The following is a 23,810-nucleotide window of genomic DNA, read 5'->3' on the forward strand; positions in this document are numbered from 1 at the left end:
TGTTTTTTATGTAGTTTCTCTGAATCTTTAATTGTACTTGGCAAGTTGCAAAGTGTCTTATTGCTCTGATGTACTACACTAAATTGAGATCTCATTTTAAGAAATTTAAATCGGTGTTAACACGATTCTCTTCAAAATAAAACCTTCTGTCTAGAAAAGAGAGGACATAACATTGAATTATGACTCAGAAGTCTTGTTTCTCTTTTATAATTAATGGGTTTCTAAAAATCACATTCTATGGAACTCTCATGACTCAGTGATCACAGCAGTGACTGACTTTTTAGGATGCTCAGAATTAAAGAGAAACAGTAAATAAGGAATTTTTAAAAATGTTCATCTTGTCTGTAAGCAGGAAGACTTTTAGTAATCTGGATGGTGGAATCACATTTAAAAGTTTTAGCTACCTAGTATATATTAACGTAAATTTCACTACTATGAAGACTTGGCTCTCTTTTGGTTAAACAGTTTCCATCAGGTCCTAATTAAGCAGTGTTTTACAAAAGGGATGCAACAAATATGCATCTCCTCTTATGCAGATACTCTATTGGGCTTCCCTGCATGGTTCAGTGATACAGAATCTGCCTGCCAATGCAGGAGACATGGGTTTGATCCTGGGTTGGGGAGAATCCCTAAAGAAGGAAATAGCAACCCACTCCAGTATTCTTGCCTGGGAAATCCCACGGACAGAGGAGCCTGGCAGTCCACAGGGTTGCAGAGTTGGACATGACTTAATGACTAAACAACCACCACCATATACTCTATTAGTTTCCTAGAGGTGCCTAACAGAATACAACAAACTAGGTGGCTTAAAACAGAAATTTAGTGGTATTAGCAGTAGGAAAATGGCCAGTATGGGAACACGGACAAACAGAACTCAGGGATACCAGAGATAGTGAAAGACAGATAGCTAATCTGGGGACAAGAAAATTCCAGTCACTTGAGAATCATTTTGTAACAGAGCAGGGCTGGTTTATCTATGTCACCATGGCTTGAAAGAAACCTATTTCTACACTCTGAACCATCACACTGATAACACATTCATGTAAAAACCTCTGGATTGGTGATTGCTTTGCCGTTTAGAGAGCAGGACACTGGAAAACAGGTGGGAACATTTGTTGTCAATGAAAAACAAGTGCATCCTCTGTTAATCAGTGAGATGGTATCCTGGTTTGGGCAAAGGGAGCCTTCCATTCTGACCCTGATTATTAGGAGTCAATTTCCCTCTCTCTGATCAACTCAATATTGACTTGGATCTCAAGAATTAAAGCTCTCAACGACGATGACCACTGATAACTAAGACGACAGTTTGGGGACCCTTCCAGTTCAGCATGTTATCACTTCCTCCCACCCAAAACCAGGACAGAGTAAAATGCTCTGACAAACAGCAAAACGGGCATCAAGGAACACTGGAAACATCTTTATAGGATTTATTTTCTGATTTTCAAAGGAATAATAATAACAAAAAAATCAAGACATCTTATTAAAAGTATTTATTCTTAGTATAGGGAACATAATTTTAAGATTGCATATTACTTGTTTTTCAAAGAATATTGAATATCCAAGACTTTGAAAGTAGAATCAGAAGGGAGAAAAGGACCCTCCCTCCCCCCCCAAAAAAAACCCCAAAAAAGGTGAGGGGGCGGGGATGAAAATAATTCATGAACAATTTGGTTCCATTTTCGTTAAAGTGGATTTTAAAATAAGACAGAGAGTAAGTCCATGAAATTTCTTTGGGAGGACAATAGAACTTTCATCTTCTTGCAGAGATTAAGGCAGTAAAAGCAATCTGAGAAACATCTGGTTCAGTTATGACGAAGTTTGCCTCCTTTCCTGGTTTTACACTGAGTTTCAATGCAGAAAGACAGCACATTGGTGATAAAATTACATTACACACTCCATGATAATCCTGGCGGGGGCGGGCTGGTCTCTGTTGAGGAATGCAGGCGGAGTCGAGCGCCTCAGGAGAAATCTCGGTCAGTGGGCGGGCTGGGCTCTGGGAGTCATTCTGCTCCCTCGGTGAGCGGGCTGGGCTCTTGGGGTCATTCTGCTCCCTCGGTCAGTGAGCGGGCTGGGCTCCGGGAGTCATTCCGCCCCTTCCACTGCTGTTGTGGAAATAGGCTTCACGTAGTATGGACCTTCGCTCAGGTAAGTTCTGAGCCTCAGGTAATTTGGGTTCCCAAAGATTTCTGCAATTGTCTTGGAATTGGCAAGTGCTTTCACCAGTTCATACTTCGCATCCTTTGAAGCTTTGTCATGCTCTACAGACCGATCCATCACATATTCTACAAAACCTGGACTGTTAAACATAAGTTTCTGAGCCCAGGGTTGGTTTGCAATAGCCTGAAATGGAAGGGGGAAAAGAACACAATTCCTCTGAGTCTTAAGAAGTTAGGTGTGTTAATGGAATGGCACAAACCTTAGAAAAAAATTAAACATTAAAATTGTTACTTTTAACCTAAGTAAATTCCTCTTAAAACTCTAACTTAAAATACTCAGAATATTTTTTAAAGTTTTGTATACAAAGATGCTCATTACAGTGTGAAAGATACACTATAAATCCCTTATAGTGGGAAGATGGGTTAGTAAATTATGGTATATAGCAATAAAAAATTAAGTAAATATTAAGAATAATGTTTATAAAGAACAGGTGAATCTGCTATATGAAAAAAGTCGATCCAAATCACACACATGGCACACTTACAGCGATGGAAAATTAAAGACTAGAGAAGAAAACACTTCCCTAGAGAAACTCGTTCACGTGCACAAGAGCGTACTTTCGAAAATGTTCATTGCAGCATCGTTTGTGATAGATGTTATCTAAATCTTCATCTGCTGGAGAAGGACACATTCTGGCTACACAATGAAATACTAATGACTTTCCAACTGCCTCTTTCAGTCTAGACAAATCTTAAAAACATAATGCTAAAGAGAAAAAGCAAATTGCAGAATGATATGAAGAGCATGATAACACTTGTAAAGTTCAAGAATATTTCAAATACTGTATTTTAAGGATACATGCACAAGCAGTAAAAGTATGAAATCACACATGCGCTTGTAAACCTTGAAGTCATGACAGTGAAAACATGGAGAAAGTGAGGAAGGGGAAGGGAACTGGGCTGAGGTAGCAAGGCGTGCCTGTGCGTCTGAATATGTTACCAGCGCACAGATGAACCCAATACCAGCACTGACACCTGCACTGCGGAACCATGCCACACAGGTGTGACCAAGTGCTTTAGAGACTCGCTAGTTCTCAATCGCTTCCATATTTAAAAGTAATGAATAAGCAACTTTTATGATAAAAAATGTTTTTAAAAACCTCACTACTATATTTTAACAAGGAAAAATCAAGTTGACAGCCTGTCTCCTTCAAGATGTGCTCCGCAGACTATCAGCATCGGCATCGCCTGGGAGCTTGTTAGAAACTGACGATCTCAGGCTGAATCCCAGCACCACTGGCTGAGACTCTGCATCGTAACAAATCTTAAGTGTCAGAAACATCAGCCTATTTAACAATATCTGAGGATGGGGGGTTTGAAATAACAACAGCTGCCCCAACCAGTAAACCAAACATTATTTCTACAACTGTGGCTGAGTAAGTGAAGCATAAGGTAGAAGAGTAGGAAAAATAAAGTAATAAAGAGAATGGGCTTCCCAGGTGGCTCAGTGGTAAAGAATCAGCCCGTCAATGGAGGAGATGTGGGTTAGATCCCTGGGTTGGGAAGATCCCCTGGAGAAGGGAATGGCAACCCACTCTAGTATTCTTGCCTGGGAAATCCCATGCACAGAGGAGCCTGCCGAGTTACAGTCCATGGGGTCACAAAAGAGTCAAACACGGCTTAGCAACTAAAATAAGAATACCAGTGCAAGAGCCAAAATGCCTATCACAGTGGCTACTAACAAGGGTGAAACAGTCTAAACACTGCATTCTTTGTTGGCAGGTCCTCTGTGTCCTTTAAGACGCAGACTGTACCACATCCTGGAGGAAGCCTTCCCTGCCTGGCCGGCTCCTCTCCTTCTCCTTCCCTCTCCAGGCCAAGCATACTGCCTGAGATCCTGTTGTTAAGATTACTAAAGAGCATACTACTACATTTCCACCAACCGAGGGAACCACAGTCAGTGCTGAAGCTACAAAATTAAATCAGATACGGTTCCTATTTTTCAATAAATTCTGTTAACAGGTCAACAAATGAACATTTTCAACAAGTGTAATAAATAAAACACAGAGGCATAATCCTCACCACATCTATAACTATACAATTAACTATGTAATGATATTTACTGCCTGGGTCCCTCCACAGACAGGGAGCTACATGAAAGGAAGCTCTTTGTCATTCTGTTCACTGTTACATCCCCGGACCTAACACAGAAGCTCAATAAATATTTGCTGAATAAATTTGGAAATGCAAATTAGGAAAGTCAGCACTGCTGAAGTCAACCTTATGAGTTTGGGCGAAACTTGCTGAAAAGATCAATGAGCTAGCCCTTGGAAGAATACACAGACATCAACAAGCAGAGTCCGGGAAGGGCGCTGCCTGCAGAGAATGCATGAGGGCCCAGAGACGCGAGAGCAGCCTCGTGTGCTACAGCATCAGGACACGAGGGCCCAGAGATGCGAGAGCAGCCTCGTGTGCTACAGCATCAGGACACGAGGGCCCAGAGATGCGAGAGCAGCCTCGTGTGCCAGAGCATCAGGACCAAAAGGGAACGGCAGGACGTCAGGCTTCGTGAAGACCAGGGCTGGGGCAGTAAGGGCTCGCCTGATGGCAGATAAGGAATCTGCAGTTAATTCTGCGATCCCTGAGCACCCCCAAACATCCGCCACAGCGCCTAACAGCTTTCACTGAAACAATCTGCTCACACATTTCTCTCCCTCATTAGTCCACACTAACAGCAGAGGGCAGACACTTACGGGCTCACTCTAAGTACTCGAGTGTTGAAGGGGCAGAGTCCCAGAAGGGCCAGTGGCAAAGAAGAGGATGCCTACCGTGAACACTTTCAAGGCGGCACAGTGCAGCTCAGGAAAGGGCTGACTACTGATGCCACGGAAGAGCTCCAGTGGGTCCCGAGATAAAGAAGAAAACCAGGACTCTGTCATCCTCAGGAGGTCGTCAGTCTGCTGCTCAGGCTACATGACACAAAAGGAAAATCTCAAGACATTAGGAAGCGAGGAAACCTGGGTTCTGATCACGCCCTGCCACTAACCAGCTGTGTGGTCTGCCAAGTCGGGAGCACTCTTCCCCAAACGCAGCCCTGACTTCCCCAGATTTGTTTTGGCTTGCTTTTTTATTTTGTTTTGATGGGGCTGATTAAGCAATCTCTAGGGTCCTCTCCAGCTCTAATACTCTATGATTCCACTTTAACTTAAAAATGTCACTAGTCATATAATGAAGGCTATCTTCTTTCACTAAGAGTGAGAAAGATGGCATTTATTTGCTCGAAATTTGGAGTAAGCTAACTAGCATTATACAGATTTATTCTCCCCAAATATCCTACTGCCTTTTGTTAATTTCTCAAACCACTTACCAGTAAATAAAAAAGAGATGACAATGCATCCAAACATCTAATTTTGAGCTCTGTTGAGGCATTCTTTGCTTGATATCCTATTCTCATGAGCAAGCGTTCAAAGCGAGTTCCTTTGAAGAAAAACAAGATACATTTTATTGTGGTAAAATACATGTAACATAAAATGTATCACTTTATCCATTTTTAAAAGGATACATTCACATTGTTGTGCAACCATTACCCCATCCACCTCTAGATCTTTTTTATCATCTCAAACTGCACTCATTAAATAACAACTTCCCTTTCCCCCTGCCCCATGTCCCCTGGTAACCACTTTCTGTCTCTGTGAATCTGACTATTCCAGGCATGCTGTGTAAGTGGAATCATACAGAATTTGTCTTTTTGTGTTGGCTTATTTCACTTAGCACTCTATCTTCAAGGTTTCCCCATGCTGTAGCATGTGTCGGAATTACATTCCTTTTAAAGACCGAATAATATTCCTTTGAATGTATATAGACCAGATTTTGTTTATCCATTCATTCATCAATGACTTGTTTCTACCCTTTTTGGTTATTATGAATAATGCTATTATTAATGAACACAGGTGTATCTATTTAAGTCCCTGCTTTCAATTCTTTTGGGTGTATATACCTAGAAGTGGAATTGCTGGATCATATGGTAATTCTATGTGTAATTTTTCTGAGGAACCACCATAATGCTTCCACAGCAGCTGTACCATTTTATATTCCCACCAGATGTGCACAAGCATTCCCATTTTTCACATCCTCGTTATTTTGTCAACACTCATTATTTTGTTTAAAAGAAAAAGAAAACACAATAGCCATCCTAATGGGTATTAAATGAACAATGAGATTTCATATGCAATACAACATATGCAAGTTAAAGTGTAGAGATCTGGGATCAGTGGACCTGGATTTGAGTAGCAGCTGCCCCACCACAATCTGAACGATCTTAAAAAATTTTCTTAACTTCTCTGAGTTTCAGCTACTTTATCTGCAAAATGAGAGTGACAATAGTGTGTTCTTTGCACTACTGGAACAGGATTATATGTTATGGGTACAAGCAAATAGAAAAGGACATAGAACATGGATACTCGTGACGAAACAGAACAGCACATACATTAATAATTTTCAACATCTATTTCACGAGGGTTTTAACAGTGCTGTGCATTATTTTTTGTGCGTGGAATTCATAGTACTTGCAAGATACTCATGGATGTGCCATGCAAGTATCACTCTTGGCATAAAATCTTGTAACATACTTTGTTTACCTTCCTTGACATATAAATATAAAACAAATGTGTCTTCTCATTAACTATGAACAACAACCCTGAGAAATATTAACAGTTGTTCTGCTGTTTTTATATATGAGGGAAATGAAGCCGAGAGCACTGAAGTGAGTACGAGAAGCTCAAAAAGCTAAGTCAGTGTTAGAACTTGGACATAAAGCCAGGTCTTTCTGACTCCAGACTATGGTCTCTGTATCATGAATACTGTTTAAGAAGATGTAGAAGGGGAACAGTGTTTGATCCAGCCAAGTTAAAAAAAAAATTCAGTAATAATTATGAGACTTTTTAGGGATTGGTCGCAGGTCACGGTAAGAAGACTGTCCTATAAAAGCAGCTTCTACAATGAAGTTAAACATAAAGGCAAATGAACTTACATAATGAATTCTTATTTAAGAAACAAACAAACAGAAAGCGCCTTAAGGAAAACCAAAACAAGTCACACCAACCTGTTTTCTGTAAAACTTGTTTTCCTTCAACATTGGATCCCAGAATTCCAATTGTGTCCACTGCTATGCCAATCATGGTGGGGTCTTGACTTTCTGTCATTTCAAAGACCTTTTCCACAAAGATAGGATAACGCTCACAGATCTGTTGAGGACTATCCATGATAGCCAGGTTTCCAAAGAACTTCACAAACCCTGAAGATATTTAGAAGAACATATTCTAGTAGAGAAACAAGACAACACAAACTGTGGGCCCCACATTTTCATGGGACAGTATTAACCTTCAGGCCAGAAAGGGGAGAAAGGTTATGGTACTGTGTCACCCAGAAATCAGACAGACCACAAGAAGATGCTGAAGGATCTGTGTGGTCCCGAGGGAACAGAAACCCCAGAGTATCAACTGTTCTGAGCCTGAACACTGAAGCACTGTCATAGGTAAAAAGAAGAAGAGAGAACTAGGACCCATGTAATCATAGGAAGGCAAGTTTGGAGTCATTTTCAGGAAGAAAATTTTAAACAGAGATGTTCATCAATGAAATAAGCAAGGCTCTCTAAAATAAACCTTCAATTTCTGAAAGTGCTAAAGAAAAAGTTACTAGCCATGTCCTAGAATAGAATGACTAGAACAATTCTATATTAAAGATTTCAACTGAAGCTTTGACAATCTGTGAAATATACTGCAAATGTCATTCTAGTAGTTTTATTTATGACTCTTTTGGCTGAGGGTCAAGGGAAACATCCTAATGCTCTAAATACCAAATCTAGAAAATCAGAATCAACAGCACATGGCTCCCAGAGCAATAGATTCCACTTCATTAAGGGCCTGTGGGCATCATCTCCAGGAAACTGACTCTAAAGAAAACAATTCTTGGCCTCTGGTGTCAAAGATTAATTCTGAATCAAAACACATGCTGTCAATTCCACAAGTATTTCTTACCTGGCAAATAGAAGCTAGAGAAAGGATCTGCATCTGCCCCAACAATTATATTAGAAATCTGATCGATGACTCCTTCTTGAGCAAGGTACTGTCGTCCATGATGAGTATAGGCCAGCGATGTCACCATTTCTATACAGGTGGCTCTGAAATGCCAAGGTTTTGCATATAATTGACAGGTTATAAACTGTTTTCATACAGGTTATTTAATTCTTCCCACCAAATGTGAAAGGTCAATAATCCTGGTTCTCCTTTTCAGATGAGGACACAAGGATGAGAAAACTGTAACTTGTCCAGAATCATAATCATACTGTTTTTCCATGGCAGTTATGACTTAAACTGTGATCTTCTGATTTGAGGTGCACAGCTGTTCGCCGTTTCCATTATAACACTACCCCTTCACAAAGAGTTTTTAAACCTGTTTTATTTTGAAATGTCAGATGTGACTATTTTTTAACACAATTACCTCTACCACATATTTAAAAAATAATTCATTGGTATCATTTAAAGCCTAACCATGAACAAATTTCCTCTATTAACTAAAACAAGTATTTTTATAGTTGACCCTAAGGTATATTAACTATTTGCAAGTTTTTTTCCTATGTCACTAACTCTGATACTAAGTTAAAGAAATGTAACAAAATAACTTCCTTACTATGAAAGCTCTGAAACAATGTAACTCCAATGCTTTGAGACAGCATTAACTGAGGACTGGTTTATACATGTGAGTTTAACAAATTCAGTCACATTTAAAGAACAGAGGACAATCAGAAAATCATTTAAGAAAAGGAAAACAAAGTCCTGTGTACACAAAGGTAACTATAGTGCTCTTATAATAGCAAAACACTTGAAACAAACCAAGTGTTTAAGAGTGAGGAGGTGTTGGTAAACTGTGGAATACCCAAGGAAACACTTGGCAGATATCAAAGGGGACTCAGGGAGGAGTAGGGCGCTGGGAGGAGAGACTGAAATGAACACTTCTCAGTATAGAGCCTGTATCAGCCTTTGTCCTGGTCTCTGTGGTTAATTCACTTAATCCTTATTTTCAGAGCTGTCATTCACATTTAATATTCTAAATGACAACATTTACAGAGTTGTCATCAAGTTCAGTTCAATTTAGTTGCTCAGTCGTGTCCGACTCTTTGCAACCCCATGGACTGTAGCACGCCAGGCCTCCCTGTCTATCATCAACTCCTGGAGTCCACCCAAACTCATGTTCATTGAGTCGGTGATGCCATCCAACCATCTCATCCTCTGTCGTCCCCTTCTCCTCCTACCCTCAATCTTTCCCAGCATCAGGGTCTTTTCAAATGAGTCAGCTCTTCACATCAGGTGGCCAAAGTACTGGAGTTTCAGCTTCAACATCAGTCCTTCCAATGAACACCCAGGACTGATCTCCCTTAGGATGGACTGGTTGGATCTCCTTGAAGTTCAATGGACTCTCAAGAGACTTCTCCAACACCACAGTTCAAAAGCATCAATTCTTCGGTGCTCAGCTTTCTTTACAGTCCAACTCTCACATGCATACATGACTACTGGAAAAGCCATAGCCTTGACTAGATGGACCTTTGATGGCAAAGTAATATCTCTGCTTTTTATTATGCTGTCTAGGTTGGTCATAACTTTCCTTCCAAGCAGTAAGCGTCTTTTAATTTCATGGCTGCAGTCACCATTTGCAGTGATTTTGGAGCCCAAACAAATAAAGTCAGGCAGTTTCCACTGTTTCCCCATCTATTTGCCATGAAGTGATGGGACCGGATGCCATGATCTTAGTTTTCTGAATGCTGAGTTTTAAGCCAACTTTTTCACTACTCCTCTTTCACTTTCATCAAGAGGCTCTTTAGTTCTTCTTCACTTTCTGCCATGAGGTTGGTGTCATCTGCGTATCTGAGGTTATTGATATTTCTCCCGGCAATCTTGATTCCAGCTTGTGCTCCATCCAGCCCAGCGTTTCTCATGATGTACTCTGCATAGAAGTAAAATAAGCAGGGTGACAATATACAGCCTTGACGTACTCCTTTTCCTATTTGGAACCAGTCTGTTGTTCCATGTCCAGTTCTAACTGTTGCTTCCTGACCTGCATACAGATTTCTCAAGAGGCAGGTCAGGTGGTCTGGTATTCCCATCTCTTTCAGAATTTTCCACAGTTTATTGTGATCCACACAGTCAAAGGCTTTGCCACAGTCAATAAAGCAGAAATAGATGTTTTTCTGGAACTCTCTTGCTTTTTCGATGATCCAGCGGATGTTGGCAATTTGATCTCTGGTTCCTCTGCCTTTTCTGAAACCAGTATTGCTGAAGCCTGGCTTGAAGAATTTTAAGCATTACTTTACTAGCATGTGAGATGCGTGTGAGTGCAACTGCGTGGTAGTTTGAGCATTCTTTGGCATTGCCTTTCTTTGGGATTGGAATGAAAACTGACCTTTTCCAGTCCTGTGGCCACTGCTGAGTTTTACAAATTTGCTGGCATACATGTTGTTGTCATCAAGGAGATGAGGAAAACTCAGGTGTAGAAAGGTTACAATAATCTGTCTAAGGTCAAACAGCTACTAAGTAGTAAAGATGCATGCAAACCAAGTCTCTCACTCATTTTCAAGAGTCCAAGCTTTAGTCTGTCATGCTGTAGTGCTATTATTTAACAACATCCAAAGATATGCATGTTGGGAATTCTCTGGTAGTTCAGTAGTTAAGAGTCAGCGCCTTCATAGCCTAGGGCCTGGGTTCAATCCCTGGTCAGGGAACTAAGATTCCATAAGCTGCACAGCATGGACAAAAGAAAACATTATCTATATCTAATATCTCTATATCTATCTCTATCTATATCTCTTTATCTATATCTCTATATATCTGTATCTAATCTATATCTATAATACCTATCTATATCTCTATATCTCTAATCTATATCTATCTATATCTATAATATCTATCTCTATATCTATATCTGTATCTAATCTATATCTGTATCTAACCTATATCTATCTATATCTATAATATCTATCTCTATATCTGTAGCTATATCTAATCTATATCTATCTCTATCGCTATATCTGTATCTAATCTATATCTATCTATATCTATAATATCTATCTCTATCTCTATCTCTGCACATGGGCTTCCCTGGTGACTTGGACAGTAAAGAACCCACCTGCAATGCAAAAAACCTGGGTTCCATCCCTGGGTTGGGGAGATCCCTGGAGAAAGATGTGGCTACCCATTCCAGTATTCTTGTCTGGAGAATTCAATGGACAGAGAAGCCTAGCGGACCACAGTCCATGGGGTTACCAAGAGTCAGACACAACTGAGTGACTTTCACTTTACTTTCCCTGGTGGCTCAGTGGTAAAGAATTCACCTGTCAATGCAGGAGACTCAGGTTCCATCCCTGGGTCGGGAAGATCACCTGGAGAAGGAAATGGCAACCCACTCCCGTGTTCTTGCCTGGGAAATTCCATGGACAGAGGAGCCTGGAAGGCTATAGTCCATGGGGTCACAAAAGAATCAGACAGAACTTAGCAACTAAACAACACGCATACATGTGTGCGCACGCACAAACACACACACATATCATGTGCACGCTAACATGTTAAGCAATACAAAATGACAGTTACCACGTGACTGGCAACTTCTAAAGCACACACTTGCCTAAGGACAGGGAACAGTTATTCAAAAGGAGCTAAACTGCCATGAAGGGCTTTGCTAACTTCCAGAATGTTGTGGTCATGTAAGGTGAGTCCAGTCCTAAATGCCCCTTCTTCACGACATACATCCGTCAGGAGACTGCCACCTGAGAGTAGGATCCAGGCAGGGGAGATCATGCTAAGTCCTGAGGTTGTCTCCTGGCTCTCCAGAAGAGGACATTTTGCTTTAAGAACTTTCTCCATCAACATACCTGACCAGCACATCCTCACCAGTCAGTTCTCGGAGGAGCTGGGTTACCAACCCACTGGTGGTACAGTAGTTCAAAGATTCTGGAGACACAGAAGAAATCTCCACAATTAGCTGAGAGAAAAGAACAGAAAAAGGAGAAAGGTGAAAAGAGCACCAAACTAGTTAGATGGCATTTTAAGTTAAATGCAGGGCCAGGAGGTATACTATGTACTGGTACAAATTACATATGTACTTAATATAACTGAATTTTTAAAAATCCATAATTTGTCTCCACAAGTAGGACAACTTTGTTGAACAGGTAAGAAATTACTCTGGCACAGAAACACTCCATATACCTGGGCATATCTTGACTTTTTCAAAAAGAAAGCATAATTGGGACAAAAGCCCGTCGACAACAACAAACAGATTATAAAAATCGTTCATTCATTCACGTATTCGATCCGCCAGTAATTCACTTACTCAATCAACAAGTATGTTCTGAGGGCTTATGAGAGACCAAGGACACCAAGGATTTTAAGCAGAAGAATGACAGCATCAGACTTTGACTTTTAAAAGATCGCTCTGACTACATGTGGCAACAGACTAGCAGTGACAAACTGGCAGACGTGTCTGGATGGAAATCCAGTGCTCCAGGTGCGAGACACCGACAGCTCGAGACGAGGGCTGTGGCAGCTACAGCAGAGAAGAGAAGTGCATGAGTCTGAGAAAAACTGACGCAGTGTGATGACTGAATGGATACGTGGTAGGGAGGAGATGGCCTCAGAGAATGAGCAGGAGGTCCAACATCCAGCTGTGTGGGCTGAGACAGGGTCGATTTGTTGCTGCTGTTTTTCATTAGGGGTATAGAGAATCAGGGGTCTGTTTTGAACATGAGCATGGCCTAGCTTGCCTTCACAAACCCCAACAATTAAAAGTTCAATAGAGGTTAAGGACTCAGGACACCAAGAAGAAATGGCTATATAAACAGAAGGAAAACCAAGATTTTTACATGTTAAGACATGCAAAGTAAGACATTGTTCTGAAGAGGGAATTAGACTATAGAAGGTTCATTTTGAATACACAGTCTACTAACTGCGTGGTCTTGGGTAAATGACTCTGTTAATAGTGAGATTAATGATAATGAACTATAGGGTTTACTGTGAGAATTTAAGACAATATAGATGAGAGGATTTAGCATCTGCTAAATCCTGCTCAGTAGAAAGCTTCTTCTTACTATCACTACTACACTAATTTTTTCAAAGAGTAATTTCAATGGTATCTCCTCTATTATATCAATAGTCCTTAGTGAAAGTGAAAGACGCTCAGTTGTGTCCAACTCTTTGTGACCCATGAACTATAGTCCATGGAATTCTCCAGGCCAGAATATTGGAGTGGGTAGCCTTTCCCTTCTCCAGGGGATCTTCCCAACCCAGGGACAGAACCCAGGTCTCCAACACTGCAGGCAGTGTAAATATTTTTTATACGACTGTCTCACACACTAGGCTGGGAGTTCATCTCTACATTGCTAGCGACCAGTATAGAGCCTAACATAGACTATACACTCAATAAATACATGTCAAATGAGTCATCTTGCCTTTTCATGGAAGCCCTACTACATTCTGAATTACAGGTCCAGACAGTATGCTTTTAGTCTTACCTCATACACTCTATACCGAACAACGTCATTTGTTTTCATGACACTTTTCAAATCATCCAGCAGATTACTTTCAAATAAAGCCTCCAGTCCAGCTTGGGTCAGTGATATTCTTGACAGGGATTTAATGGCCTTATGAGGAAAGAAAATATCTCTTAAGTAGTCAAAATGCCAAACTGCATTTTCTACTTCCTAAGATTGAAGCGAAAATTAGTGTATGGAATGCACCTTATCCAGAGAGCATTCACTACATTTTAGGAATAATTACTTATAATTGGAAAAGATACACTGTATTTCCAATAGAAAATAGAAACAGTTTCTTATCAAGCAACCCAAACAACTTAAGTAAGCTCCATGATGGATAATTTAGACATGTGTATTCTAGAAAATAACTGGGGTTTACTAGCATTTTTTTTTTTTGACAACCACTTATTTATTTGATCCCATTGATATGAGGTTGCAAACTCTATTACACAAACCATTAATTCTAAACCTTCACCTCTCAGTCCAGAAGGCCTTTCTCTATTTTTTAGGACACTGTCATGGCATGTTTAGGTGATGGTTGTAGCTGACTCACCGTTTTAGCTACAGACAGATTCTCTCCACCAATACAATAAACAATTTGTTTCAGTAATTCAGCATTATTCAGAATCTCAGTAACAGCATCAGAATTTTCAACAATCCTTCCAACCTGAAAGGAAAAAAACAAACAGAAGTACTCATCCAAGGCAGGGCAACATGGAAGCACATGACAGTCAGATTTCCTTCATGCTGTTATTTCAGGAGTTACTGGCTGTAGCCGTGAGTCATCAGAAGTTCCAAATGACTCAGATTCACTAAAGTCAACACACAGGTGGCACCGTCACATTTTTGAAAGAAAAAAACAAAACAGGTGAGTTAAGGCTTGAGACACCCCAGTGAGTGAACACAGTACAGATCCAGCTTCTGTCAACTTTCAGGGGTTAATTGTGACAGCAGATTAACTTCTTTGAGCCTAACTTTTTGTCTGTAAAATAGGAATACAGTACTTAGCTGCAGGATCATAATAAAGATTAAATTAAACTTAAATAGGTAAAACCAGAGTTTTGCAAGTAAATGGTTAATGGATAACTTGACACCTTCCCCTTTTCTTGAATAAATACTTTAGAGGAGGCTTCGGCCCGGGGCCGTGGTCCCCGGAGCCTCCTGCGGGCTTAGGGGCAGCCCAGCCGGGGCCCCAGGCGCCCATCCTGCCCGGTGCCCAAACCCACCGGAGCGCGTCAGCCCCGCCCTTTCGCCCTACCGAGGCCCGCCCTGCCCCCACGCCGCGGGCCCAGCACAGGACCTTCCTGAGAGAGCAGACGAGCGACAGCCAGGCACACGGACAGGCACTCGCACGCACCCACGCCAGGCAGCAATGTATTTATTGGAAATGAACTAGACATTACATTAACCAAATGAAGATATAACAATGCATGAAGCATAGTCGGTGCAACATTTAAAAGACCACAAAATAAAAAGAAAACTCATTTTCAAAAGAAATATTGTATCCAAGGCGAGCCCTGAACACCTTAATACAATGATAACATTGACTGTGAAGATCCAGAATAAAATTTAAACCGAAAAAAAAAAAAAATACTTTAGAGGAGAAAAGAAAAAACAGTAATTGAACATCTCTTGGATAACTAACTGCTCAGCTTGTGTCCCTTCACGATAATCCTCAGCAGCAGCTCTTCACCCGAACAGCAGCACGTTTGGTTACCAGGCTGGTAAGAGTGACTGCCAATTTGTTGGTGTAGTGACCTTTATAATAGTACATCGTTCAAGCCACTATACGACTTACCATGGCAATCTTTTTTTCTAGACTTGGGGCTCCTTGGAGGGAAGAAACAGGCCTTATTTAATAGCTTTTGTATCAGGCATTTTACCATATAGTAACATCATACGGTAAAATGTCTGACAAAAGCAACTCGGTATTTGACGAAAAACTGGTTCAGATGGTACTTATTGGAATTTCTTACTTCAGCTTGCATTCCCCAGCTATAATTAGCTACACACACTAGACTAGATAATTCTTATAGACACAGAGAGCATGCATTTTCTTCACCTCTCTGTCTCTGGCACCCAGTACAGAGCCTGGCCCAGGGCGGATGGTCACTAAACATTGATTCCCTTACATGCTAGTAAAATATTCATACCTGGGACAGAGTGAGGATTTTTACAGAATCATTAGGGTGAGTCAGTCCCCTCTGCAGGTCAACCCTGAGGTTCCGGGCCACATGAACTGGCTCCAAAGCTTGCAGCAATCTCTCCAGGATGGATACACACAAAGTAGTCTGTTCCCTAAAGGAGACACCATAGATCTCATCAATTCCTGTCCTACCAGGTAGGAAGTAACAACCTAATTCTAAAGGAAATCAGTCCTGAATATTCACTGGAAGGACTGATGCTGAAGCTCCAAACCTTTGGCCACTTGATGCGAAGAGCTGACTCACTGGAAAACACCCTGATACTGGGAAAGATTGCAGGTGGGAGGAGAAGGGGATGACAGAGGATGAGATGGTTGGATGGCATCACCAACTCGATAGACATGAGTTTGAGCAAGCTCCAGGAGACGGTGATGGACAGGGAGGCCTGGCGTGCTGCAGTCCATGCTACTTATGCAGTCGCAAAGAGTAGGACACGACTGAGCAATTGAACTGAACAACCTTAATATCTGACACCAAGCTTAAAGAGGCTCTCCTCCACACAGAGACTTACCTTTGAAAGACCACTTCTACTAATTTATTCAACATTTACTAAGTATCTATTATGTACCATGTCAGTGCTAGGGAGATATATATATATATATGTATATATATATACATATATATATATATACTCTCTAAGGATAAGATATAGTCTCTGATCTCAAGGAGCTCATTTAATGGAAGACACAGAAAAATAGAAAGGCAACTATAATCCAGGTAGATAAAGGCTACAGGTTAGGGCTGGAAGCTGAGGGAGCTCAGAAAAGAAGATGGGGTTCAGGGAATGCCTCCCAGAAGGTAACACCTAAATGAAACTTTACGAAAACATGGTAGCTATCTAAGAGAAGTGTTCCAGGCAAAGGTGGTATGAGCACAAAGGAACACACATAGGAATGAGACAGCGTTATGCATTCAAGGAACCACAGGTCGCTTGGTACAATGGGGTGGGAGAGAAGTGGGGAGAAGGATGAATGACAAAAAATGAAACAGGAAAGATGCACAGAAGCTGGATGTGGATAGGTCTTTTATGTCCTGCTATGGAATTTAGCCTTTTCCTAGAAAGCAATGGAAAGCCATTAAGTGGTTTTAAAGCAGAAAAGGAACACAATGAGACCTGACTTGTAGAAATCACTGCATCAGTTTTAGAGAAAGAACTTTCAGTTAGAAGTTATTTGATGGTGAGAGGTGATAAAGGAGCAAAAACGAGGAAGTAACAGTGAGAAAGGAGAAGAGGGAAAAGATTCAAGAGCTATTAAGGAGGCAAGTTAAGCAGAACTTGATGACTACGAGATGCAGATAGAGGTGTTTCACAAGTAATTTCCGTGTCTCTTAATAGGCCGTACAAATAAATGGGCACTCATACTACTAACAGGAGTATACAGGTAAACTGTGCCTTTGTAGAAGGGGATTGAGCAATACAGCAATGCACAGCTCCACAGGCGGCACAGAATCTGCCTGCCAATGCATGGGCTGCATCAAGCCCTGGGTCGGGAAGATCCCCTGCAGAGTGGAAAGGCAACCTGCTCCAATTTTCATGCCTGAAAAATTCCATGGACAGAGGAGCCTAGAGGGCTAGAGTCCTTGGGGTCGCAGAGTCAGTCATGACTGAGCACAGCAACACACAGCAATTCGAAGCAAATGAACAAATCCTTTTAACTTCGCGACTGCACTTTGCACAATCAAGCCCAAGAGAGTAGTTAATTTTTTATTCTCAAGAAAAGTCAAAATGTATGTCCACACAAAGACCGTACACCAATGTTCACAGACCCTGCTTGCCAGGGGCTGGAGGAGGGATGAGAGGGGGAAATAGAGAGTGACTGCTAATGGCTATAAGTTTCTAAGATTAAACCTCTGCCAGTGTGGATCACAACAAGCTATGGAAAATTCTTAAAGAGATGGGAATACCAGGTCACCTTACCTGTGGTCAGTTAGAACCAGACATGGAACAAGTGACTCATTCAAAATTGGGAAAGGAGTATGACAAGGCTGTATATTGTCACCCTGCTTATTTTACTTATATGCAGAGTTCAATTCAGTTGCTCAGTAATGTCTGACTCTTTGCGACCCCATGGACTACAGCACACCAGGTGTCCCTGTCTATCACCAACTCCCGGAGCTGACTCAAACTCGTGTCCATTGAGTCGGTGATGCCATCCAACCATCTCATCCTCTGTCATCTGCTTCTTCTCCCGCCTTCAATCTTTCCCAGCATTAGGGTGTTTTCCAGTGAGTCAGTTCTTTGCATCAAGTGGCCAAAGTATTTGAGTTTCAGCTTCAGCATCAGTCCTTCCAATGAATATTCAGGACTGATTTCCTTTAGGATGGACCAGTTGGATCTCCTTGTAGTCCAAGGGTCTCTCAAGAATCTTCTCCAACACCACAGTTCAAAAGCATCAATTCTTTGGCACTCAGCTTTCTTTACAGTCCAACTCTCACATCCATACATGACTACCGGAAAAACCACAGCCTTGACTAGACGGACCTTTGTTGGCAAAGTAATGTCTCTGCTTTTTAATATGCTGTCTAGGTTGGTCAGTTTTTCTTCCAAGAGCAAGGGTCTGTTAATTTCATAGCTACAGTCACCATTTACAGTGATTTTGGAGCCCCCCAAAATAGTCTGTCACTGTTTCCACTGTTTCCCCATCTATTTGCCATGAAGTGATGGGACTGGATGCTATGAATCTTAGTTTTCTGAATGTGGTGCTTTAAGCCAGCTTTTTCACTCTCCTCTTTCACTTTTATCAAGAGGTTCTTTAGTTCTTCTTCACTTTCTGCCATAAGGGTGGTATCATCTGCATATCAAGGTTATTGATATTTCTCCCGGCAATCTTGATTCCAGCTCGTGCTTCATCCCATCTGGCATTTCACATGATGTACTCTGCATACAAGTTAAATAAGCAGGATGACAATATACAGCTTTGATGTACTCTTTTTTCTATTTGGAACCAGTCTGTTGTTCCATGTCCAGTTCTAACTGTTGCCTCTTGATCTGCATACAGATTTCTCAGGAGGCAGGTCAGGTGTTCTGGTATTCCCGTCTCTTTAAGAATTTTTCACAGTTTGTTTTGATCCCCACAGTCAAAGGCTTTGGCATAGTCAATAAGGCACAAATAGATGCTTTTCTGGAACTCTCTTGTTTTTTCGATAATCCAGCAGATGCTGGCAATTTGATCTCTGGTTCCTCTGTCTTTTCTAAATGCAGCTTGAACACCTGGAAGTTCATGGTTCACGTACTGTTGAAGCCTGGCTTGGAGAATTTTGAGCATTACTTTGCTAGAGTATGAGATGAGTATATGCAGAGTACATCATGAGAAATGCCAGGCTGGATGAAGCACAAGCTGGAATCAAGATTGATGGGAGAAATATCAATAATCTCAGATATGCAGATGACACTACCCTTATGGCAGAAAGTGAAGAGGAACTAAAAAACCTGTTGATGAAAGTGAAAGAGGAGAGTGAAAAGGTTGGCTTGAAACTCAACATTCAAGAAACTAAGATCATGGCATCCAGTTCTATCACTTCATGGCCAACAGATGGGGAAACAATGGAAACAGAGACAGACTTTATTTTCTTGGGCTCCAAAATCACTGCAGATGGTGACTGCAGCCATGAAATTAAGACACTTGCTCCTTGGAAGAAAAGCTGTGACAAACCTAGACAGCATATTAAAAAGCAGAGACATTAGTTTGCTGACAAAAGTTCATGGTTTTTCCAGTAGTCATGTATGGATGTGAGAGTTGGACTATAAAAAAATCTGAGCACTGAAGAACTGATGTATTTGAACTGTGGTGTTGGAGGAGACTCTTGAGAGTCCCTTGGATTGCAAGGAGATCCAACCAGTCCATCCTAAAGGAAATCAGTCCTGAATATTCATTGGAAGGACTGATGCTGAAGTCCAATCTTTTGGCCACCTGATGGGAAGAACTGACTCACTGGAAAACACCCTGATGCTGGGAAAGATTGAGGGCAGGAGGGGAAGGGGACGACAGAGGATGAGATGGTTGGATGGCATCACCAACTTGATGGACATGAGTCGGAGCAAGCCCCAGGGAGTTGATGATGGACAGGGAAGCCTAGTGTGCTGAGAAAAATTATTCCCACAAATTGCAGTAGGTATCTACTACTCTGTCTTTAAATTCCCACTGACACTCTTTTCTAGAGTACTGCTCCTTCTTTCAGCAAACTACCTCCCCTGAAGACCTTATTCTTCAAGCTCTCCTTCATTTCAGTCCCATTTGCATCCCTGGTGTTAACTTAAGGTATGACCACTGAAAGTCTCTTCATTTAGAATGTAAAGTGGTTGGACGAGTTGGGCTGTCTAAAATTTACGCATCTTTTATTTGGCATATATCATATTATGTGCGGCACCCTAGGAGGGATGCAGAGATGAAGAAAACATAGCCCCTGTCTTCAAAGAATTTACAAACTAGAACGAAACACAGATGAAATTACAACGTAAGGCTAAAGTGTCAAGTATCATTAAGAGAAATAAACATAATGTCCTTAAGGAGATATGAGATCTGTCACTCACAACTACAGTGACCAAGAAAGACTTTTTGGAGGGGAAGGCACTTCATCTGGGCCTTGAAAAGATGGATAGATTTGGAGAGAAGGAAAGAAGGTATTTCAGTTAGAAGGACTGGCATAAACAAAGTTAGAAAAGTGCCAAGTCATGCTTAAGGAAAAGTAATTGGCACCACGTGGTAGCTGGAGCAGATGAAATGTGTAGCGTGGAGAAAAAAGATGAGGCTGGAAAAGCAGGGTGAAAATAAACTGTAAGGGTCCAAATGCCAGACTGACAAGTCTGACTTTTACACCGAAGGCACTGGGAAACCACGGAAAAGCTGGGAGTCAAACAACCTGAGAAGTTCACTGTGGGTGAAATGTGGGAAGAAAAACTCAGGGATAATGAGAAATCAAACTAATGCAACAGGTCTAGCAAAAGCCAGAAAATGAGGGCCTAAAATAAAATGGACATATAAGAGGGATTTAATAAGCAGGTCTAAATAATGTTGACTAACAGAATTAATGAAGGGATAACACATATGAAAAAGAGAGGAGTCTTAGAAGGTCAGAGCCAAAAAAGTCCTCTGAAATCATCCAGTCTTGATTCAGTGATTCATTATCTTTTCAAGAAAGAAGGTCACTTTTAAATTTCTGGATCACAAACATTTTAAAAGTCTTTTAGGTTATCAGATGATCAAATACAAAGCATTTAAAAATCAAACACTACACATGCACATAAAATGAAAAGTAAAATTCCATCCTACCATTCTAAGTTCCATTTCCATATTAATAACTTGTGATGTACCTTTCACATATTTCTAATGTTACATTGGCCAGTGTTCATGTGGGTGTGGGAGGGTTCTGATTATTTTCTGAAAATTACATATAATGTAATTATAAACTCCAACAATTTTTTCATTCAGCAACATACATTAGAGATCTATGTCCATATATAGAGATACATACAGCTAAAAATTGAGTAGTCACATGTTATAATTTAAGAATCTCCTTTCAATAGATATTCAGGTCGTTTGCTTTTGTTTGGTTTTCGCTGTCAATTTCTGTCATGAATAAACCTGTAGATACAGTACATTTTGTGTGTGAGTATACCTGAACGTTAAATTTCTGTAACGCGAATTATTGGATAAAGGGTATGTGAATTTAAAATATCGACCGAGCCTACCAAACCGCCAGGACAGGACCTCTTCTAAAGAGGAGCGAAAAAGTCAAGGACTTGGATACGTGTTTGAGGAGCCTTCCTCAAACCTTGCCTGCCGCCCGCTAGCTATTTCAAGGATGAAGGCGACGAGTACAAACGACGGCCAGGGGCACACCTCAGAGCCTGGGCTTGAGCCCCGTCTCCTGCCTCTCAGCCCTGGCTCCTTCCTCTCTGAAATTTCATCTGTATTCAGCCTTCACTGAGACTGGGAGAAGCCTCCCCCGTCACCACCCCCGTCCCCGGCTCCATCCTTGGCGGTGTCATTCTCCCCCGCTCAAGCTGCAGGGTCCGCTCACCGATGGTTCTCGTTGAGCAGGGAGAAGAGCGGGCCGAGGCGCAGTTCCGCCGCTTGCTCGCGGAGCTCGCTGAGCGGCACCGACTGCAGCAGCGACTGCAGGGCGCGCAGCTCCTCCAGCGGCGCCTCCAGCCGCGACACCTCCCTCAGCAGCGCCAGGGCCTGGGCCGCCATGATGCCCCTCCCGCCGGGGTTCTCCAGTCAGCCCTCCCCGCTCCGGGCTCGCGGCGCGCTCCTCCGAGCCTCGCGAGATCTGCCCGGCGCAGCCTCCCTTCCGTGAGATTTGGCTGAGCCCAATCGCCCGGCAGCACCAATAGCGTTGCTCAGCTGCGGGCCGCGCTCGTTCGGGAGCTGCCAAGCCTCGCGATACCCGGGCTCGCTGGGGTCGCTGGCAGTTGCGGGGTCTCAGCCGGGCGTTGTCGTGGGTGCCGCTCAGCCGCCCGCGTCTCTGGTCTGTTTGCTGCTGGCGCAGTGAGCGCGAAGGCTGGGTCAGTGTCCGGCGAGCGGGGTGGTGAGAATGAGCACCAGCCGAAGGTTAAACGGCCTTGCCGTCGGCCCCCTGGCTCTAAAACCAAGCCGTGGTGGAGGCTTAGGCCGCCGGGGCGAGGTGGAGGCGGTGAACGTCCTGCCCCCGGGCCAGACCTGTGTTAGAGGAGGCGAAGGGTCAGGCCTCTGGAAGATGAACGTTCTCGAGAAGCTGGAAGAAGGCGTGAGTAACACCGACGTGGGGCCGTGCACACCCTTAAGCAAAACGAGAAGGCCGTCGGGGCCAGCATGGAGAGTTTTTCGCGCGTCTGCTCCTAGGTGCTGTGCATTCCCAAGGATGGAAACGTCGAGAAAATGGAAACTTCAGTTAATCTTTTGGGTCTAGGATTGGCGGCGGCGGGGGGAGGGGGGCGCGAGCTGGCGATCTCTGTCGCTGAAGGCTCTCCGCAGTCAGGCCAAGCAGGTTTACATGCAACTGATGGAACATGCAACTGGCAAGGAAAACCCAGATGAGTTTCATGCGAGCAAGGGATGGTTTGAGAAGTTTAGAAATTACTATAGACTGCGAAACTCGAGTTTGATGGAAGATGCGTTAAATGCTCAGTCACCACCCACGTATTCCAAGCAACTCTAGAAACTGATCAGAGCTAGAGGCTTTAAGCTCAGTAGGTCTTCACCATCAAGGAAATGACTCTGCTTTGGAAGTGCTTGCCTTTGTGTACTTTTGGGGGAAAAGACAGAAATCCGGGAAACTCAGAATGCTAAGGACAGATTTCCCTTAGATTTTGTGCCTTTGCTGCAGGTGACAAAATGAATAACCCGTTGTTGCTTTATGAAGACCCCAAATTCCACTTGTTTTATGAAAAAAGATATAAAATGCTTTCTCGTTTTTCTGGCGATCACTAACCTTATCGTTAATAGCTACCCTCATTTTGGATTAGTTCCATAATGGTTTTATTCTTTGAACCTGGAATTATTTAACTTCCCCAAATCTTGCCTTCAGAGTATAGCTAATAGTGATCCCAGTCACCCAGACTCATTATTCCTTGCTCATCCCCACGTTGTTCCTACGTTTCTCTGTCTGGAACGCAGTAGCTATCTTTAGCCTTTGGATCAGAGTATAATTGAAGCATTCATGGGGTATTACACCAAGCATACGTTTGACCACTTTGCCCATGGTATTGGAAAAAAAACAAAAACGCTTTGCTCACTTTAAAAGAAACATGGCAACAATTCGACACTGCTGTTGCTTTGGTAGTAATAGAAGAGGTGACGGATGATAAGAAAAACCAGATGCTCTTGATAAAGCTTGGTGGAAGCTTTGCTATGATGTTATGAATGATGATGCATGTTTCCCTGGAGCTAAAGA

The 23,810-nt window shown here is 42.2% G+C and overlaps 1 protein-coding gene across 1 annotated transcript; it reads right to left on the bottom strand.

Moving 5' to 3' along the window:
• Positions 1 to 1,477: 1,477 nt before the first annotated feature.
• Positions 1,478 to 22,219, bottom strand: PSMD5 (proteasome 26S subunit, non-ATPase 5). Its single transcript, XM_065901566.1, has 10 exons — positions 21,957 to 22,219; positions 15,885 to 16,029; positions 14,285 to 14,398; positions 13,711 to 13,839; positions 12,076 to 12,185; positions 8,192 to 8,334; positions 7,258 to 7,449; positions 5,524 to 5,633; positions 4,985 to 5,125; positions 1,478 to 2,340 (listed from the first exon to the last, which is right to left on the bottom strand). The coding sequence occupies exons 1-10, from the start codon at positions 22,127 to 22,129 to the stop codon at positions 2,083 to 2,085; spliced, it is 1,515 nt and encodes a 504-aa protein (XP_065757638.1). The 5' UTR covers positions 22,130 to 22,219; the 3' UTR covers positions 1,478 to 2,082.
• Positions 22,220 to 23,810: the final 1,591 nt, after the last annotated feature.

The sequence above is a fragment of the Muntiacus reevesi genome, chromosome 10 (genome assembly GCF_963930625.1).
Source record: "Muntiacus reevesi chromosome 10, mMunRee1.1, whole genome shotgun sequence".
NCBI classification, from domain to species: domain Eukaryota; kingdom Metazoa; phylum Chordata; class Mammalia; order Artiodactyla; family Cervidae; genus Muntiacus; species Muntiacus reevesi.